Source organism: Antechinus flavipes, chromosome 3 (assembly GCF_016432865.1).
Source record: "Antechinus flavipes isolate AdamAnt ecotype Samford, QLD, Australia chromosome 3, AdamAnt_v2, whole genome shotgun sequence".
Lineage (NCBI taxonomy): Eukaryota > Metazoa > Chordata > Mammalia > Dasyuromorphia > Dasyuridae > Antechinus > Antechinus flavipes.
Window position 1 is genome coordinate 9,269,410 of NC_067400.1, and position 16,595 is coordinate 9,286,004.

The 16,595-nt window shown below is 45.4% G+C and overlaps 1 protein-coding gene across 1 annotated transcript in view; it reads left to right on the top strand.

The window, feature by feature from the left end:
* Positions 1-254: 254 nt before the first annotated feature.
* The window catches only part of THAP4 (THAP domain containing 4), a 43,604-nt gene continuing 27,263 nt past the window's right edge, over positions 255-16,595 (top strand). The window contains exons 1-2 of the mRNA XM_051991680.1: positions 255-454; positions 5,596-6,740. Coding sequence (XP_051847640.1) covers positions 378-454; positions 5,596-6,740 — 1,222 coding nt within the window. The 5' untranslated portion in view covers positions 255-377. The remainder of the gene's footprint in view (positions 455-5,595; positions 6,741-16,595) is intronic.

Below are 16,595 nucleotides of genomic sequence, written 5' to 3' on the forward strand. Positions count from 1 at the left end.
GACCGCCGTTTCTCTCTTAGAAGTGATCTGGGGCGTCCGAGTCCCCTCGCAGCCTGCAGGGACCGAGACGGAGGCGCGAGCGTGGCGGCGACCATGTTAGCGGGCGCAAGCGCCGCCATGTCTCCGTGCGGAGGAGGCGGGAGGAAGCGGCGGGGGCGGGAGGAAGCGGCGGGGGCGGGGCCGGCTCCCACGTCCCGCGCGCGCCTCAGCTTCGGCCGGCGCGGGCGCGCGCTCGCTGGCTGGCTGGCTGGACGCTCGCTCGCTCGCCGCTCTCGCGCCGCTGGTGTCGGGTCCGGCAGTCCGGCAGTCGGTCGGTCCGCCCGCCTGGTGGGGCGAGGCGGGGCAGGGAGGCCGGGGCCGGGCCGGGGTGCCCGGAGATGGTGATCTGCTGCGCGGCGGTGAACTGCTCCAACCGGCAGGGCAAGGGCGAGAAGCGGGCCGTGAGCTTCCACAGGTAACCCCGGGCCGCCCGCGCCGCCGACAGCCCGAGAAACTGATGCCCCGGCGGGCGGGGGGCCGCCCAAGGTCACGCCCCGGACCCGGCTCCTGCGGCCCCAGCCCGGACTTGCAGCCACACCTCCCGGCTGGGCTCCGGGGAGGCCGCGAACTGGGAGGAGGAGGAGGAGGTGGAGGAGCAGGAGGAAGGGCACGGGGGAGGGGGAGGGAGGGGAAAGGAGGGAGAGGAAAGCTCCCCTCCTCCCCGTGCCTACCCCCCTTCCTGTCCCCATTCGGGTCCTGGTGCTCGGCGCCGGTCTGGTTCTCACTCCTAGCCCCATCTCCTTCCTGGTCCCCAGCTTGGCCCCGTCCCCATTCCGCCGGGTCCTCACCCCCAGCCCTGACCGCAGCCTGGCCCGAGTCCCGGCCCCAGCCTCGTTCTCACCCCTCTCTCTGCCCAGCCCGAGTCCCGTCCTCGTTCCGGTCCGGGCCCCCTCCCCTCGTTCTGTCCCCAGCCCACCTTCTGCCCCTAACCCCAGTTCCGTCCCCATCCCGACTCCCTCCCTAGTCCTTGGAGGCTTTCCTCGGGCCAGTTCCAGCAGGGGCTCCCGGAGGCTTCCCGGGCACAACTTGGGCCGGGAGCCCCTCCAGGACAAAGAATTCCCCGGCTGTGGAAGCCGGCCCTTAGGCTCCCTCCTGGGTGGCGGCGAAAGGCAGATGAGAACTTCTCCGATCCCACCAAGTCATGGTGTGCTCCCCCACCCCCACCCCCGGCAGCTCAGTGCCAGGAGCCCCCTCCCGCCTTCCAGTCCTTCCAAAAACGCAACTTTGCAGGCAGATGCATTTTCCCGAGTTGGCTTCTCAGATTTCCGAGATGGGCACGCTTCTCCCCCTCCCCATTTCCCCCCTCTCAATCAGCCTGTTCCTTTGTGTTCTCTGTGCTCCTTTCCCTGGGCGCTTTTGATTCCTCAAAGATCACATCTAGGTTTCTGTGATGAGGAAAGCGCAGGGTGTTTAACTAGCACTTCCTGAATTCGCACCCCCTCCTCCCTGAGACGGTTTTAATGGAGTGGGTTAAAAGGAAACTTTAGGGTGATGTGAGAGGTAGTCAGCCAGTGCATCTCATTAGGAAGGTGAGTAAATCAACTTCTGAAGTGCCCGAAATACATAAGGACAAGCGATAAAGCCTGCAACGAAGCTGCCATTTTGACAGCAGCCTGTGGTAAGTGATGCTGCCAGTCCGGAGTTTTCCTTAGGGGATGAACCACTGAAAGTCAGAAGGTTGCGGCATCCTTTTAACGGGGATTTCATGAGGTTTAGCTCGACCTGATCGAACGTCACCATTTCTTTTCGTTTCAGATGTTCATGTTAAGGTAGCTGGTGAACAGCTTCTTTCTGGTCTTCCCCTTCATATCCTGAGCTCTCATTTGCTTGCTTTGGTCTTATACTGCAGGGAAGCTCCCTAAAGGCACGATCCGTTCTTGCCACCTAGGATTGGAGGGGTTAGCACTTCAAAAAGATCCAGCCCAACCACCTGATTTTAGGGATAAGGAAACTGAGGGACTGGAGAGATGTGGTTTTCCCCAAGGTCACACGGATAGGGAAAAGCAGAGCCATGTCTGTGAGTCCAACCCCCAAAGCATTTCCTGTGATACCAGGCCGACACACGATAACCACATGTATGTGTGTACACACGTATGTGCATGTCATGTATGTTATATTTAGCTGTTGATTTGTGTTGTGCAGCGGCGTTTCTGTTAAATGTTAAGCTCCCAAGCTGTGCTAGGCCAGGGACTCGTTAAGCCTTCCACAGTATCCAGTGGAAACTAACATAGCCGAACATGTTTCTTTCTCAAGGTCTTATGGCCTGGTAGTAGAACTCGTTACACTAGAACTTATCAGACGCTTTTCAAAGGCTGTATTTCTTGGAAAGGGTTTTAGAAAATGTATCCTCCGGTTCATCTTTGATTTTGTGGTTCCTGTTGGAATGTTTTGGGAGGGATGCGGAACTTCCCCAACAAATTTTGCAGGTCAGTCATAGCAGTTTAGGAGGTCAGGACCCTAGGAATAGAATGTGAAAAATTCATAACTGTATCAGACCCATTGAAGTACAGGACTGAAAAAGGCCTCAGAAATCCACCCTGGAACTCGGCTGGATCTTTATTTGGCACATGGGAAAATGAGCCCCCAGTGAGCATTTTACTTTGTTGACAGGGAATTATTTATTTCTTACTTTGGTATTTGATCTCCACAATATGGTTAATCCCTCCGATGATGAAAGGCGTCACACACTCTCCACCTCTAAGCATCCTGTTTGTTTTCCATCCGTCTTTCCATAAATCCTCTGTAGGGGATCTTCCCAATTCAGTTCTTTATGTGTCTGTTATATGCTTACGAGTCAAACAAAAAGTTAGGTGCTAGGAAATCCAAGACCAAAAAAAATACCTTTCTTATCTTCATAGAGTTTAAATTTAACTTGAATGTGATTCAGTCAACTAGGGGCAATTAGGTGGCTCAGTGGATTGAGAGCTGGGCCTGGAGTCTTATCTCTGAGTCATCCCTGAGTTTATATCTGGCCTCAGACATTTCTTAGCTGTATAACCCTGGAAGTCATTTAACCTTGTTTGCCTCAGTTTCCCCATCTGCAAAATGAGTTGGAGAAGGAAATATCAAGCCCCCCATGTCTTTGCCAAGAAAACCCAAATGGGGTCACAAAGAATCAACATGATCAATAACGATAAATCAGTCGACAAGCATTTATTGAGTACCTTCTGTGTACTAAACACAATTAGAGATGTTGGGCTACCGTGCCAGAGATGCTCTTATTGTTTTCCTGATTTATGGGTACTAACACAGTTAGTTGGGCTGCCTGTTGTCCTTCACTTATTCCAGGACTGGCCCAGTTCCTTTCCTAACCAAACCCAGCATTGATAGAGTTTCTGCTACTTAACATGACTCATGAAACAGATAAAATATTTCTTGTTATTCTAAAATATCATCCGAATGAACTTTCACCTTCAGTGATAAATGCTTTAGATGGGTTGAATGGCATTTTCCTATTCTGGCTGATGTCCCTCACCACCCTCGTCATGACACCTGACACATAGTAAGCACTTTTTAAATGATTAATGACTTTATGTTGGACCCTCATTTAACCAAGGTGTCACTTTTAAACCCTAGTAGCTTTTAAGCTTCTTGAGAACATTGTGGTAACTTTAGGATGTAATTCAGTGCCTTTGCCCTCTTCAGTATATTTATAGCCTGAGCATGTGGACCTTTCTTCTCTCCCTGTGGAAGGCGATCTCTCGTGCTTTTCCATCCTCAGTATTTCTGGTCCACATTTTTTCCATGATAGAATCTGCCTAATAGATTAGGGGTCTTCCTCAAGATCTTTGCAATTTCTTGGGTACCATCACCCTGTTCATTCTGTCTGTGGTGGCCCCGTCTCTCTCTAGATGGCTGCTACTCACCTGGACTGTTTCAATAATTGCTCCTTGGTCTCCCCACCTCAGGTGTCCCCACTGCAGACTATCCTCCACTCAGTGATTGTCCCCACGATCCACATAACCCTCCCTGCCCTTCCAATTCAGTAAACTTCAGTGGCTTCCGGTTAGCTCTAAGAGTAAATATAACGCCCTTATTTGTTTTTTAAGTCCCTTCCAAACTTTTCCCATCATCCCATTTCTTTTTTCCACAAAGTCTGTTCTGTGTCCAAGATGCTCCTATCTCCCAACTTGACGCATTTTCATGGGCTGCCCCCCATGCCTGAAGTGCCCTCTGTCCTTACCTCTACTTCTGGCTTCCCTGAAGTCATTCCACTAAAGTCTCACCTCTTAGGAGAACCCTTTCCTAAACTTCCTAACTACTTCCCTCTGGGATTATTACCTCCCTTGAAATAGTCACATTATTCAGATTTGCGTTGAATTTTCCCATAGGGCTGGAACCACTTACCTTATTTTTTATATTTTATATTTTATTGATTAGTTTAAATTCAGCTAGGTGTGACCACTTCACTGGATTCATTTTCACATTGCTTCCCTATTCACGGTGATCAGCCAAAGCGGCACCTCCGCTTTGTCCCGTCCACATCTTGTTTGTATCGAGTCGTTTGCGTGTTGTCTCTCTTGTTACGCTATGAACCCCCCTGGAGGATAGGGTCTGCTTTTTGCCTTTCTTAGTATCCCCCATGCTTAGCACAGTGCCTGGCTCAGAGTGAGTATTTAATAAAAAAAAAAAAAAAAAAAAACACCCATTGATTTAACTTGATGACATGAACAGCTCACCTCCTTTTCAGATCACTCATCTCTTGGATCATATTCTCAACACCACTTTTTGTGGTATGATTTAGCTCATTATCAGAAATTTGCTTTCGCCTGCTTCGTACTCATGATATTTCTTCATTACCCTTTATATTAAAGATGTTCTGATTCTTTGGAAATTCTGGTACTCCAAGATTTATGAGTCTCCAGAATGCATTTAGGTTAAAGATGTGGCATTTGGGAATTAAATCACTGAGCAAATGCCATCCAGTCTAATGTCCTTCTCTCATTCCTATCTGACCTCAATTTGTCTGTCTCGTGTCCCAGCTTTATGTATCACTGGCCAACTCAAAGAACTGTATGTATGTCGTAGCATGGACGATGGGGAGCTCTCATCATCTTAGTTGTTTTCCAGTAGAGACTATTAGGCTGATTTTAGTCATTGGGAGTCATATTTGAAGGATTCTATAAGTTTGAGGTGAAAATGTAGTTAGAACACGATTATCTGCAAAAGAGACACCCTGGAAAGGCCTCTTGATCTAACCCTTTTGCAGGCTCTCTCCCCTTTAGGATGCGACCCACAATTCAGAGGAGCCGTAGTCTCCGTTTCATGCCTCGCTTCAGGGTACAAGTCAAACAGCAGCAAACAATATTAACTGAACTGTTGAGATGCCTGATAGAATGTCTAAAGTGATACTGCCTCACGAGTCCAGAGCTGGAGCTGCAGCTTGTCATTTTGTTAGGATCAGGCAGCCTGGAGTCTGGAAGGAAATGCTATTTGTTTAACTTAGTAAGACTTTAGAGGGGGTGAAAAACCGTCCTTTCATTTGTAATCATTGAAATGTTTTGTCTCTTCGGTGAATGGAAGAAGTCGTCACTCATTTCTTTAATTGTCTTACAGGTTCCCACTTAAGGATTCGAAACGCCTGATCCAGTGGTTGAAAGCGGTTCAGAGGGAGAACTGGACTCCCACCAAGTATTCCTTCCTCTGCAGTGAGCATTTCACCAAAGATAGCTTCTCTAAGAGGCTGGAGGACCAGCACCGACTTCTCAAGCCTACAGCTGTGCCGTCCATCTTTCACTTGGCAGAGAAGAAAAAAAGTCCCCGCGGTCATGTCCGGGGTCGGAGGAAGGAGGCCGGCCAACCTCCCGGGGATGTAAGGGAGCCCCGGGAGGAAGCCGGCTGTGAAGCCCCTGAATGTTCGGCCCTGCCCGTGGACGAAGAGCCCCCCGTAGAAGAAGAGGTTGGAGAGATGGAAGCGTCGGCGCCCCAGTCTGAGCAAGGGATGGAGAGGCCCAGCCCCCTGGAGGGGTCTCCCCGGAGGCCTCCTGCTGACAGTTTGGCCCCAGAGCCCAGTGTCCCCAGAATGCCAGAACGCCCCGCTCTGGGGGGCCGTAGCGAAACAGACGCCCCAGCTGCGGCTGGGAATTCAGACAAGAGCGGCTTCTCCGTCGATGACTTCACCCCTCCGGGCTCAGGGGCGTGCAAATTCATCGGCTCTCTGCACTCGTACAGCTTCTCCTCCCGGCACTCAAGAGAGAGGCCCTCGCTCCCCAGGGAGCAGCTGGACAGGAAGAGGCTCAAGAGGGACGTGGAGCCGGGCTGCAGCCGCAGCAGCGGGGCCCCCGGCACCTGCTTGGCCGGGAGCACGCCGAGCTCCTCGCTGACCGCCACGCCTCAGAAGCCGTCCCAGAGCTCGTCGGCCCCCCCGCCGGACGTCACTCCGAAGCCCGCCACGGAAGCCGTGCTGGGACAGAAGGGCGACACGGACGCCAACCCCATGTCCATCAACGAGGTCATCATGTCGGCCTCGGGGGCGTGCAAGCTCATCGACTCGCTGCACTCGTACTGCTTCTCCTCCCGGCCGAGCAAGAGCCAGGTGTGCTGCCTGCGGGAGCAGGTGGAGAAGAAGAACGGCGAGCTGAAGCTGCTGAGGCAGAGGGTGAGCCGCTCGGACAACCAGGTGAAGAAGCTGCGGGAGAAGCTGGAGGAGGTCAAGAGATTCACTTTCCCCTACTTGAACGGCCTTTTAGCCCCGGACTGTGGTCAGTATCCCTCCGTCCCGCGGGCCTTTGCCGTCGGGCTCTGTCTTTTACGCTCTTTCTCCAAGGGCTTGCCTTTCTGAGGAGGCTTTTTCCGGTATCCCTAGATGGTAGTCCCAAGGCTTTTGCTCTGCCAGAATAAGAGTGGTTGTATCTAAAAGGCATTTCCAAACTTCATTTCTAGGTCACCATTTCAAAAATATGCTCATTACGACCCGCACAAGCCATGCAAATGAATCAAAAATTCATTTCAATAATTCATTTAAGCTAAAATTCTACCCAAAGATCTTCTACTCTGCTAATGGGGACTTGCTTGACCAAAAAAGGGGGAATTGCTGCTGATTAGTGAGCTGGGATTCTGTCGAATCAGATGCAGCATTGGCTTCCAGCAGGAGAACCTTTTGGGGGGAAAACAGATTGTCTCTGACCTTAAGATGGATTCATTTGTGGGTGCTCGACACAGAAATGTTACAGGAAGTGGGGCAAGCGTTTCCATTTTTCACGTAGCGGTCGCTCGGAGGGAGCTTTCGCCTCCTTTTAGAAGTAGTTTTGTGACATGAGGACAGTCAGCTATGAGACAGTAACTCTGTTTTGTTCTTGGGCAGAGAAGAAGGGGAGTGTTTGTATGCCGGGGAAGAGGTCCAGTTGGGTTTCAGATGCTCTTTTCATTGACTGCCCAGTAAATCATTGTGTTCTTTGTTGAATTAAACAGAATCGCGTCCCGTCACTTGTATGCTAAGGCTTCCCAATGTTTTCCATTTCTGATCCCACAAGTTATCTGTGTTCACTAGAGCAAAGCTTCTTAAAACTGTGGGATCGACCACAGATGGAGTCTCCTAACTAAATGTGGGGGTCATGAAATTATGGTTTGTTATCGGTAAATGTTTGATCTCTACGTCTCTTTTACATACCTGGGGTCACGGAAAAATTTCTTGGGTGAAAAGGGGTCATGAGTGGAAAAACTTTAAGAAACTCTGCACTAGAGAATCATGCTGGGAGCAGGTGATGGGAAGGTGATGGGTAATGTAATCATTAGTAATAAGAGCCTAAACTAAAACACGGTCAAGTTCAGCCTGGAGATAGGAAAGTCTCCCTAGCTTTGGATGTGATTGAACCCTGACAGGGATCTCGGGAGTCCAGGCCGGCCCACCCCGAGCCCATTTCAGCGTTTGTTCTTTCAGCTGTGGACTATGTTGTTTGCCCCACATGTAGACAAACTAGAACTCTTGCCCTGTGGAACCCGACATTTAGGAGTGTGGGCTTAAGAAGGAAAAAGTAAAAAGCACAGGAAATTCTGATGGACCACCTTATATGACAAAGCCATTCTTGGTGCCAAACCGCTGGGAAATGGGAGGCGGTGACCATAACTGTGAAATGGGCCGGGCTTCTGGAAGGAAAGGCATTTGAGTGGGGCTTTAAAAGACGGGAAGGACTCGGTGGGTAAAGAAGCTGAGGTGGCATTCTAGGTACTGGGCACACTGTGACCCATGACACAGAGTCAGAAAGGAGATCCTTTTTGCTGAATCACAGTGGGTAAGAATAAGCTGTGAGGCTGAAAAAACCAGGTGGCATCAGGAGGACTTTGCCAGGAGGAGAGTGAACTTTACCCAGAGGGCAGGAAGGGCACCAAGGACTTTGGGGCACTGCTGTGACATGGTCAGGCTCTCCACAGGAGCCTAGATATTCCGGCAGCAGGATGATGTGGGATGGAGGAGGTGCAGAGGGAAAGCAGGATGGGGAGCCCAGTGGATTGGGAAGCTGGCTGGCCTGAGCTGGCACGAGGATGATGGCTGCGATGGCGCAGATGGGTGAGATCCATCAGATCCTGGAGCTGGGAGGGACCCAGGAGAGCTCTTCAAGAAGGACAAAGGAGGGAGCTGAGAATACCCATAGGGAGTAAGTGTCAGGTGGGATTTTAACCGATTCCTCTGACTCCTGAGCTAGAGACTACTATCTCCCTTAACCCTTGGGTTGGAAAGGTCAGAGGTGATGGAGACTGAAAGGGGCCTTTGGATTTCATACTAAGGAAATCACTGGGGAGTTGGGAAGAAGCCTGGCAAGTTATTGTTTGGGAGAGTGGTTAGGGAGGAAGAAGAGGCCTCAGTCTGGACAATTACTGAGGAATTTAGATGGGGGGGGGGGGGAAGGCACAGAGTGGTGTAAACATCTGGATAGGGCAGAAGAGATTACGGGCTTTTTGTCTTAGTTTGGCTCATTTGTGGGTGGACGAGGCTGGATCAATGGAGAGGAATGGGGAAAAGTGCGATTGCTGGAACAGGTTCTAGAGACACTGGGATGCTGCCGCTTTGGAGCGAGGGCCTGATGCGGCGAGTTTTAAGAGGGGAGCAGAGTTACATTTTGGGGGCGAAGAATGGTGTAGATACAGTATATGTACAGTTCAGCAAAAGACTTGACCTGTCCTTTCATGTTTCCCATGTGGACAACGGGGCTCGATGTGCCCTGGCTCCCAGCACGGTTAGTTAGGTTCAGTGACCGGACCCCAGAAGCAGTCGTCATCAGTAGATCGGTGTCAGCTTGGCAGGAAGTTCCTGTTACAACAGTGTGTCCCAGAATGGGCCAGAGAATTTGGTCTGCAAGTTCAGAATCAGGTGTTACTTCTAATGTGGTAAATGTCTATAACCGATAAATGAAAATTCTTCGGACAGATCCTCGTAATTTTTAATACCGAAGTTTGAGAACCATTGTATTAGAGCACCCCAGCTGTTACTGGTTCCCTTCTGGCTAACGTTTTCATTATTTATTTATTCATTCATTCATCTATTTAGTTAGTTATTTTTCTAGTGAGACAGGCAGGGTGACTTGCCCAGAGTCACATGGCCAGTGAGTGTCAAGTGTCTGAAGCTGGATTTTAACTCTGATCCTCCCCACTCCAGAGTCTGTGCTCTACCACACTGCTCCACCCAGCTGTCTCTCCGGCTTATGTTTTTATTCATGATCTGGATGAAAGTATCCTTGTCAAGTTTGCAGCTAAAATGAAACCTGAAGGAATAGATGGGATATTGGATGGCAGTGTCCAAAAACATCTTGATGGGCTAAACCTGATTGGATGAAATCTGGTGGTTTAAAAAATTAACCTCACAAGCACAGACTGGGGGAAGGGAGGCTAGACAGGAAGAGCTTTGAGAACAATCTGGAGTGGGACCCGGCAGCCCAGAAAACTGCTATATCATTAAGCAAGGCATAGGGTCTAGAAGGAGGCAAATAAGATTGGATTGGACTTGGCTCTGTTCAGATTGGGCCACATTGAGGGGATCATCTTCAGTTCCTGATGTTGCATATTGGGAACCATCTAGATAAGCAGCTGTGTCCCATGAAGGACCCGGAGATCCGCTTAGGGAAGACATGGTGGGGAGGGGCCAGCCGATGGAAAGGGGGATGTATTCATTCTGCTCAGCAAATTGAAGGCAATCTTCAACTTCTTCCAGTACCAGTGGAGGGCCAGAGCTCTCTGGGCCCCCTCCTTCTCAGGCACCGTACACCTAGAGGATTTGTAAGGGATCCCAGGTAGTTGGGAGTCGTTGGGGCAGTCCCACCAATCATTTAAGCTAGAAGTGGTAGAGAAGGGGCCAATCTGGGTCCCACCGGGGGCTCCCATACCAACGAGATCTCAGGTTTGGTTAAAAAGTGCCTTTTTATGCCCCCTCTTGCATTGTTCTATGATTACCTGTGATTTGATTCTTAGGAGATGGTGTATTACACGTCCCCTTATGAGATTGTGCCATTACACGTGCCACAACTATTGAGAGAATATTGGTTTTAAAGTTGGATTTCTGTAGCTGTGAGCAGTTTTGAGTAGTTGCAAACACTGCAATTTCCCAAATGCTGTATATTTCTGGACCCAGCTCATTGTCAAAATTGACTATCTGTCAATTTAGCTATCTCCTCCCTCTATTTCTCCCCCCTTCTTCCCTTCATCCATTGATATGTATACATGTATGTATTTTATATATCTATATATGTATATGTATGTATGGTATATTTAGACATGCATGTTTGTGTATATGTCTTAACTTGGCCAAAATACAGGTCATATCCAAGAGCTTGACATGTCTTGATGGACACACTCCTCAAGCTGCCAGTATCTGGAGACTCTCCATTTTACTTACCTTGGTTTTCTAGCTTCTGGATTGATTGCTTTGGGTCTATGTGGGAGAATGTTCCAAGAACAGATGCTGAAAAACCAATCAGATCAGATTTGCAGTCCTAAAATACTAATGTAGAAAGATGGCTCCCCAATTTACCCAATTTTCGAGTAAAAATGCATGTACTTTTTGATTTCTTAAACTGCGACAAGGATGAGATTTTTGCAAAGTTACCACCATTCAAAATAAATGTGTATTCTTGATCATTAATAAAAAAGAAATTGTTAGTCATTGTCATCAACAAACATGAAGCTCCTACAATAGTTGAGATATTCTGCGAACAAAAATGGCATAAGTCATAGTTTTTCTTCTCCCGAGCTTTATAGATCAGATTTAAGAAAGTTCATCTTTATGTTTTCGCCTTGAAGGGCCTTGCTTTGTCTGGAATGTTTAGAGACTGCGGTTGAAAAAATTGAGGGAAAACAACTTTAGAACCATGTAATAGTTGGTTTTCATGGAATTTGCTGTTGCTTTTATAAGTTTGGTAATTATAGCTAAGAAATTATATGTGAAGAAAGCTGTCTTTTTCATGTATGCTTGACTGAGAAATAAAGGAAACTGCCCCAAGATATGTTTCTGAGGCAAAACAGCCAGTCTTTTATAAGCACAATTTCCTGAGAGATAAAAATGGATTAATCAATGCAGTTCTATTCAGTATTGCTTTAAAAAAAAAAAAAAAGCCCACCAACCATTTAACTTCCAACTGACTTTATCTACATATTCTTAAATAGTTCTGCTCTGCTTAGATGGTGTTTTTTTTTTTTTTTTTTTTAACAAATTTAAAGCAGATACTTAGTTAAGCCAAGATTGAAAGTATACAACCTCTTCATATACTTACAGAATCTACTAATATTTAGTTCAATTATTTAACCGAATACTAGCTTTCCCTTGGTCAATTCTGTTTTTTCTTTTTCTATTTTGAAATTTTTTAATGTTTACAGTTTTAAAATTATGAACTTAATAAACACAACAAAGCTTGAATAGTCTATTTGTCCCCAGAGAGAAAAGGTTGAGGACTGATTGGGCAAAGTTGCAAAAAAGATAAAAGATATGAAAGCACTTCCTGACAAACAGCACCACGCTCAAGTGGAATATGGTAGCCAGGGAAGCAGTCCATCTTCCTTCTCTCCCCACCCTGGGAGACAACGTCTTGGGGTGTGTGAAAGTGGGAATTTCTTTTCACAATAATTTGTGGGAGATGGCTACAGAGGGCCTTTCCAGCTCAGAAAATATGGGGTTTTTAAAATGGTAACCTACCAAACTTTGGGTCTCACCATGTTTTTTTTTTTAACAGTCTTTATGTTCATTAATGGCACTCATCACAAACTAATAAATTAATTTGCCTTAATTCAGTCATTTGCTAATCATCTGACACATAGGTTGTTTACATATTTTTAGTATCTATTGATTTGGCAAATGAATATTTTTATACAACTTTGAGTGCTTATGTAGGACCAGAGCCTTTAAGTTGATCTGGTAATTCAATAATTTCAGTCAAAAGGTTATGAATGAATGAATTTGTATAAAAAGAAGAATTTTCTTGTTTTGTTGTAAATAAATTGTCAAATTGACCCCTTTCTACAGTCCCACCAATAATGTATCAGAATACCTACTGACTGCCCTAAAGTGCCACCAACTTTACTATTTGATTCTTTTTTTTTTTTAATTACTTTTGGCATCCCAGTAAGCATAAAATGGTTTCTTGAGCACATCTTAATTTGTATTTCTCTATTAAGGAATTAGAATGTCTTTTCATATGGTTATTACAGTTTGGATTTTCTCCCTTGAAAGTGGATCTTTCTTCTTTTTTGTTTGACCATTGTTTCATTGGGGAGTACATGTTTCTTCTAATCCTACAGGAACCACTTCTTTGCTCTGCAAAATCCTTTTTTCTTTTTGTAATTTGACCCATAGATTTTCTCTAATAATTTCTTATGTTTGCTTGACTGACAAAAATATTTCTCTTCTCCATATCTCGACAAATTTTTTATTCCTTTTAGTTCTTTCAGTTGCTTATTAGAGCTTTGAGCCTATTTACTTTTAGCTTTACAATTATTAGGTTTGACTTTGGGCTAACAACTGCAACAAAACCCACGTCCTCCATCAGCTAGCATCGGACTATCCATGTGAGGAACCACCAGTTATAGTAAATGATGAAGTTTTGGATGCTTTGGATAATAATATGCCACTTACCTTGGCAGTCTACTTGGCAGGGATATCCACATTGATAATGAGACTGACACACATGTTGCCAGAGCTGGCTCAGTGTTTGGGAGGCTCGGAAGGAAAGTGTGGAGAGGAGAGGGAGTAGACTGACCACCAGCCTGAAGGTCTGCAGAATCCTTGTGCTGACTTTGTGGTTGTACCCCCATGAAACTTAGACAGGCCACCAGCACCGTGCCGGGAAACAGAATGGCTGCCATTTGGATTGTCTTGGGAAGATTCTGACGATCATCCCTGCAGCATAAGGTACCAGGCCCTGAGATCCTTTCTCAAACTAAACTGCCAAACGTTCTAGCTCTGCTGCAGAGGGTACAACTCTGTTGGGCTGGCCGCGTTGTTAGAATATAAAATATACGCTTGCCAAAATAATTATTTGTGGAGAACTCATACAGGACAAGCACTCACAACATAGTCAGAAAAAGCAATTAAGACTTTTAGAATCCCTTGTATGACATGGAAGACACTGGCACAGGACCACTCAGCGTGGCGTCCCTCATCAGAGAAGGGCCTGGATTCTATGAGTAAAGCAAAATTGAATTAGACCAAAGGAAATGTGAAATAAGCAAAATTAGAGAAGCTGCCCCAAATGTTCGTATGGATTATTTGTGTCCGACCTGTGGCAGAGCATTCTGAGCTTGTACTGGTCTGGTCAGCCATAGTCAGACACACTAGAACTCGATTCTAACAGATGTCATTTTGGTGTTCTTTGAAAACGAAACCAACAGAGCTTTGAACCTATTTATTTTTAACTTAATAATTGTTAGGTTTGACTTTTTGTCTTTTGTTCTATTTGTTCTATATATGGCCTATATTTGAACAGCTACTTCTTATTCTTTGTATTTCTGTTTTGATTTCAAACTTTAAAAACTACTCGAATCCAAATTCTTTTCCATGAGCAGCATTAGGTGTTTCTTAGATTTTGCTCTAAGATTCCCAATTCTCATCATCCTCTCTTCCATCTCATCCTGCCTCTGTCACTGTCTAGTTCTCTCAGACATCTTTCTGAAATACTTAGTAACATTGCCAATACTTTATTCTCTGGGTTCTTTCATTGATGGCCATTGATTTCTATTTTTTTGATAATTGTTTTAAGTACTTTTTTGGGGGAAGAGGACAATTTAATAATTTTATTAATAAGGCCAAAAGATTATTTAAGGAATGGTCATTTGGTTATCTCTTATAAATCAAGAGCAAACACTTCATCAGGAGTTTCTTGGGACTTATGAGGGGTGACAATATGAATGGAAAAATCGATGATGCTTGACAAAAATCAAAGGGGCAATCCCCTTTGATAACATTGACAAGGGGGCAATCCCCTTTGAGAAGTAGAACTTATAGATAAGACGCAAAGATGTCTCCCTTCCTCTAGAAATATCTGATGCAGTCCTGTGGCTCTAGTCTGTTGTTCTCCAGTAGAAGTTTCCTACAAAATTGTTCTCCAAACAAACTTCCCATTTTAAGTACTTTAAAATTTCCCAGAAGTACTGATGTTTTTATCATTTTGAAAAGTTTGCTTGCTTTTCAAGTGTAATCCCCTCCTTTGAAATAGACTGTGGCATTTTGCTGGGTAGCTCATTCTGAAATGATATATACCACACACTTTCTCCCTTCACCCTCTGTCTTCTTTGATAAAGCTTACTGCAGTCCTAGTTAATGTTTCCTAGTAAATAATTCTTGTCCTTATTCTCAACAAATTGAAGTATTTTTTCCTTAGACATTATATTAAATGTTATATTTATATCATATAACATATATAAACATAATGTCATTTATATTATATGTTTTATATATATATTTAGGAATTCTGATTCTTGATTTTTCCTTTCATTCATTGGCACTTTGTTTTTTGCTTCTTCTGGGAAGTGTTGTTGTTGTTATTGTTTTTTTAATGGTTTTCTGGAATATTGAGTTCACATTTTTAAAAAGTAAGTTTTCTGAGATGTCTGAGATGTTCTGAGATGTTCCCAGACATCTGGACTCCCTTCCAACTACAACCTGTGAGTTTGCTTATTTTGAGTTCTTGAGATAATTCAGAGTTTTGGGCATCTCTTTTTCTTCTAATTGATTAATACTGGCTAAAAGTCCATTTACCCCTGGATCAAATCTTGTTGATTGAGTCTGTTGATCCATGTTCCCTATTCTAGTCTTCATCTTGGTCACTTTTTTCAATATTTGCTCTCTATGTTTTAATTCTAGTTTAATTCTTCCATGATTTCTTACTTTCTTCAAATTCTTGTTTTGCCTTGTGATTTTCTTGTCACTGCTAATCTTTTGCCTAATTTCTATGAATGTGTCTTTTTTATTTAAGCAAACATTGCTTTGCTTCTTGTTTCTGACTTCCAAGTATGAATTTCCCTAAATATTGTTATGAATTCTATCTCCTTCTCCTATCTTTTCTCCTCTCCCCTTTTCTCCTCCTCCTCTTTTTCCTTCTCTTTCTCCTCCGCCTCCTTTTTCTTTTCTCCTCCTCCTTTTTTTTCTTCTCTTTCTTCTCTTTCCTTCATTCCTCTCCCCATCTCTCTCTTCTCCTCTCCTCCTTCTTCTCCCCTTCTTCCTTCTACTCTCTCTCTCTCCTCCCTTTGTTCCTCTCTCCTTTCTCTCTTTTCCTCATCATCTTTCTCTCTTCCTCCTCTCTCTTCCTCTCCCTCTCTTTCCTTTCTCTTTTTCCCTCCCTCTCCCATCCACTCCCATGGATTTAATGATAATCTCTATGTCAGTGACTCCTAAATTCTTCTCTTCAGACTTCATCTCATGTGAACTCCAATCTTACTAGGATTAGAATTGGAATTCTGGTCCAAGTTAGGGGTCAGGGTATGATAGCTGTTTTCAGCTGGTGTCTTAACTTGAATTTTAAGTGTAAAAGGACAAAAATATCATACATTATCTTCTTCCCTAAATTCATTTCTCCTCCAGATTCCTTCTGTCCATTAAGGATGCCACTATCCTTACGGTCACCTAAGCTCACCATCCTGCCAGTCATTCTTGGTTGCTTCTCACTCTGATCAGCTCTCAGGCCCTGTTAGTTTTGCTGCCATACTGTCTCCCATCCATCTTCTCTTCACTCACAAGACCATTTTCCTAGTTCAGGACCTGCTCCCCGCTTTTGAGCTGTCACTGTGGCCTCCTAATTGCTTTCTAATATCTTTCCTCTCCAATCCATTCTCCACATAACTGCTAAAGTGATAATTTCCAGTAATTAATCAGAACTAACCGATACCTCAGAGGCTCAGGTCTGGACGTGTCACTCTTGCTAAAGGCTCCCTTTTTCCCATGGGATAAAAGACAGATTCTTCAGACTGACCTCCAACTCTCCATAATCTGACTCCTACATGCCTTTGAAGACTAATTTCATATTACTGCCCTTCACACCTTCTGCGTGCCAGCCCACTTGACCTATTTGCTGTGCCCTTAATTCAACAGTCCATTTCCCACCACTCTGCCTTTGAAAAGAAGTGAGGTGGTGACTGTGCAC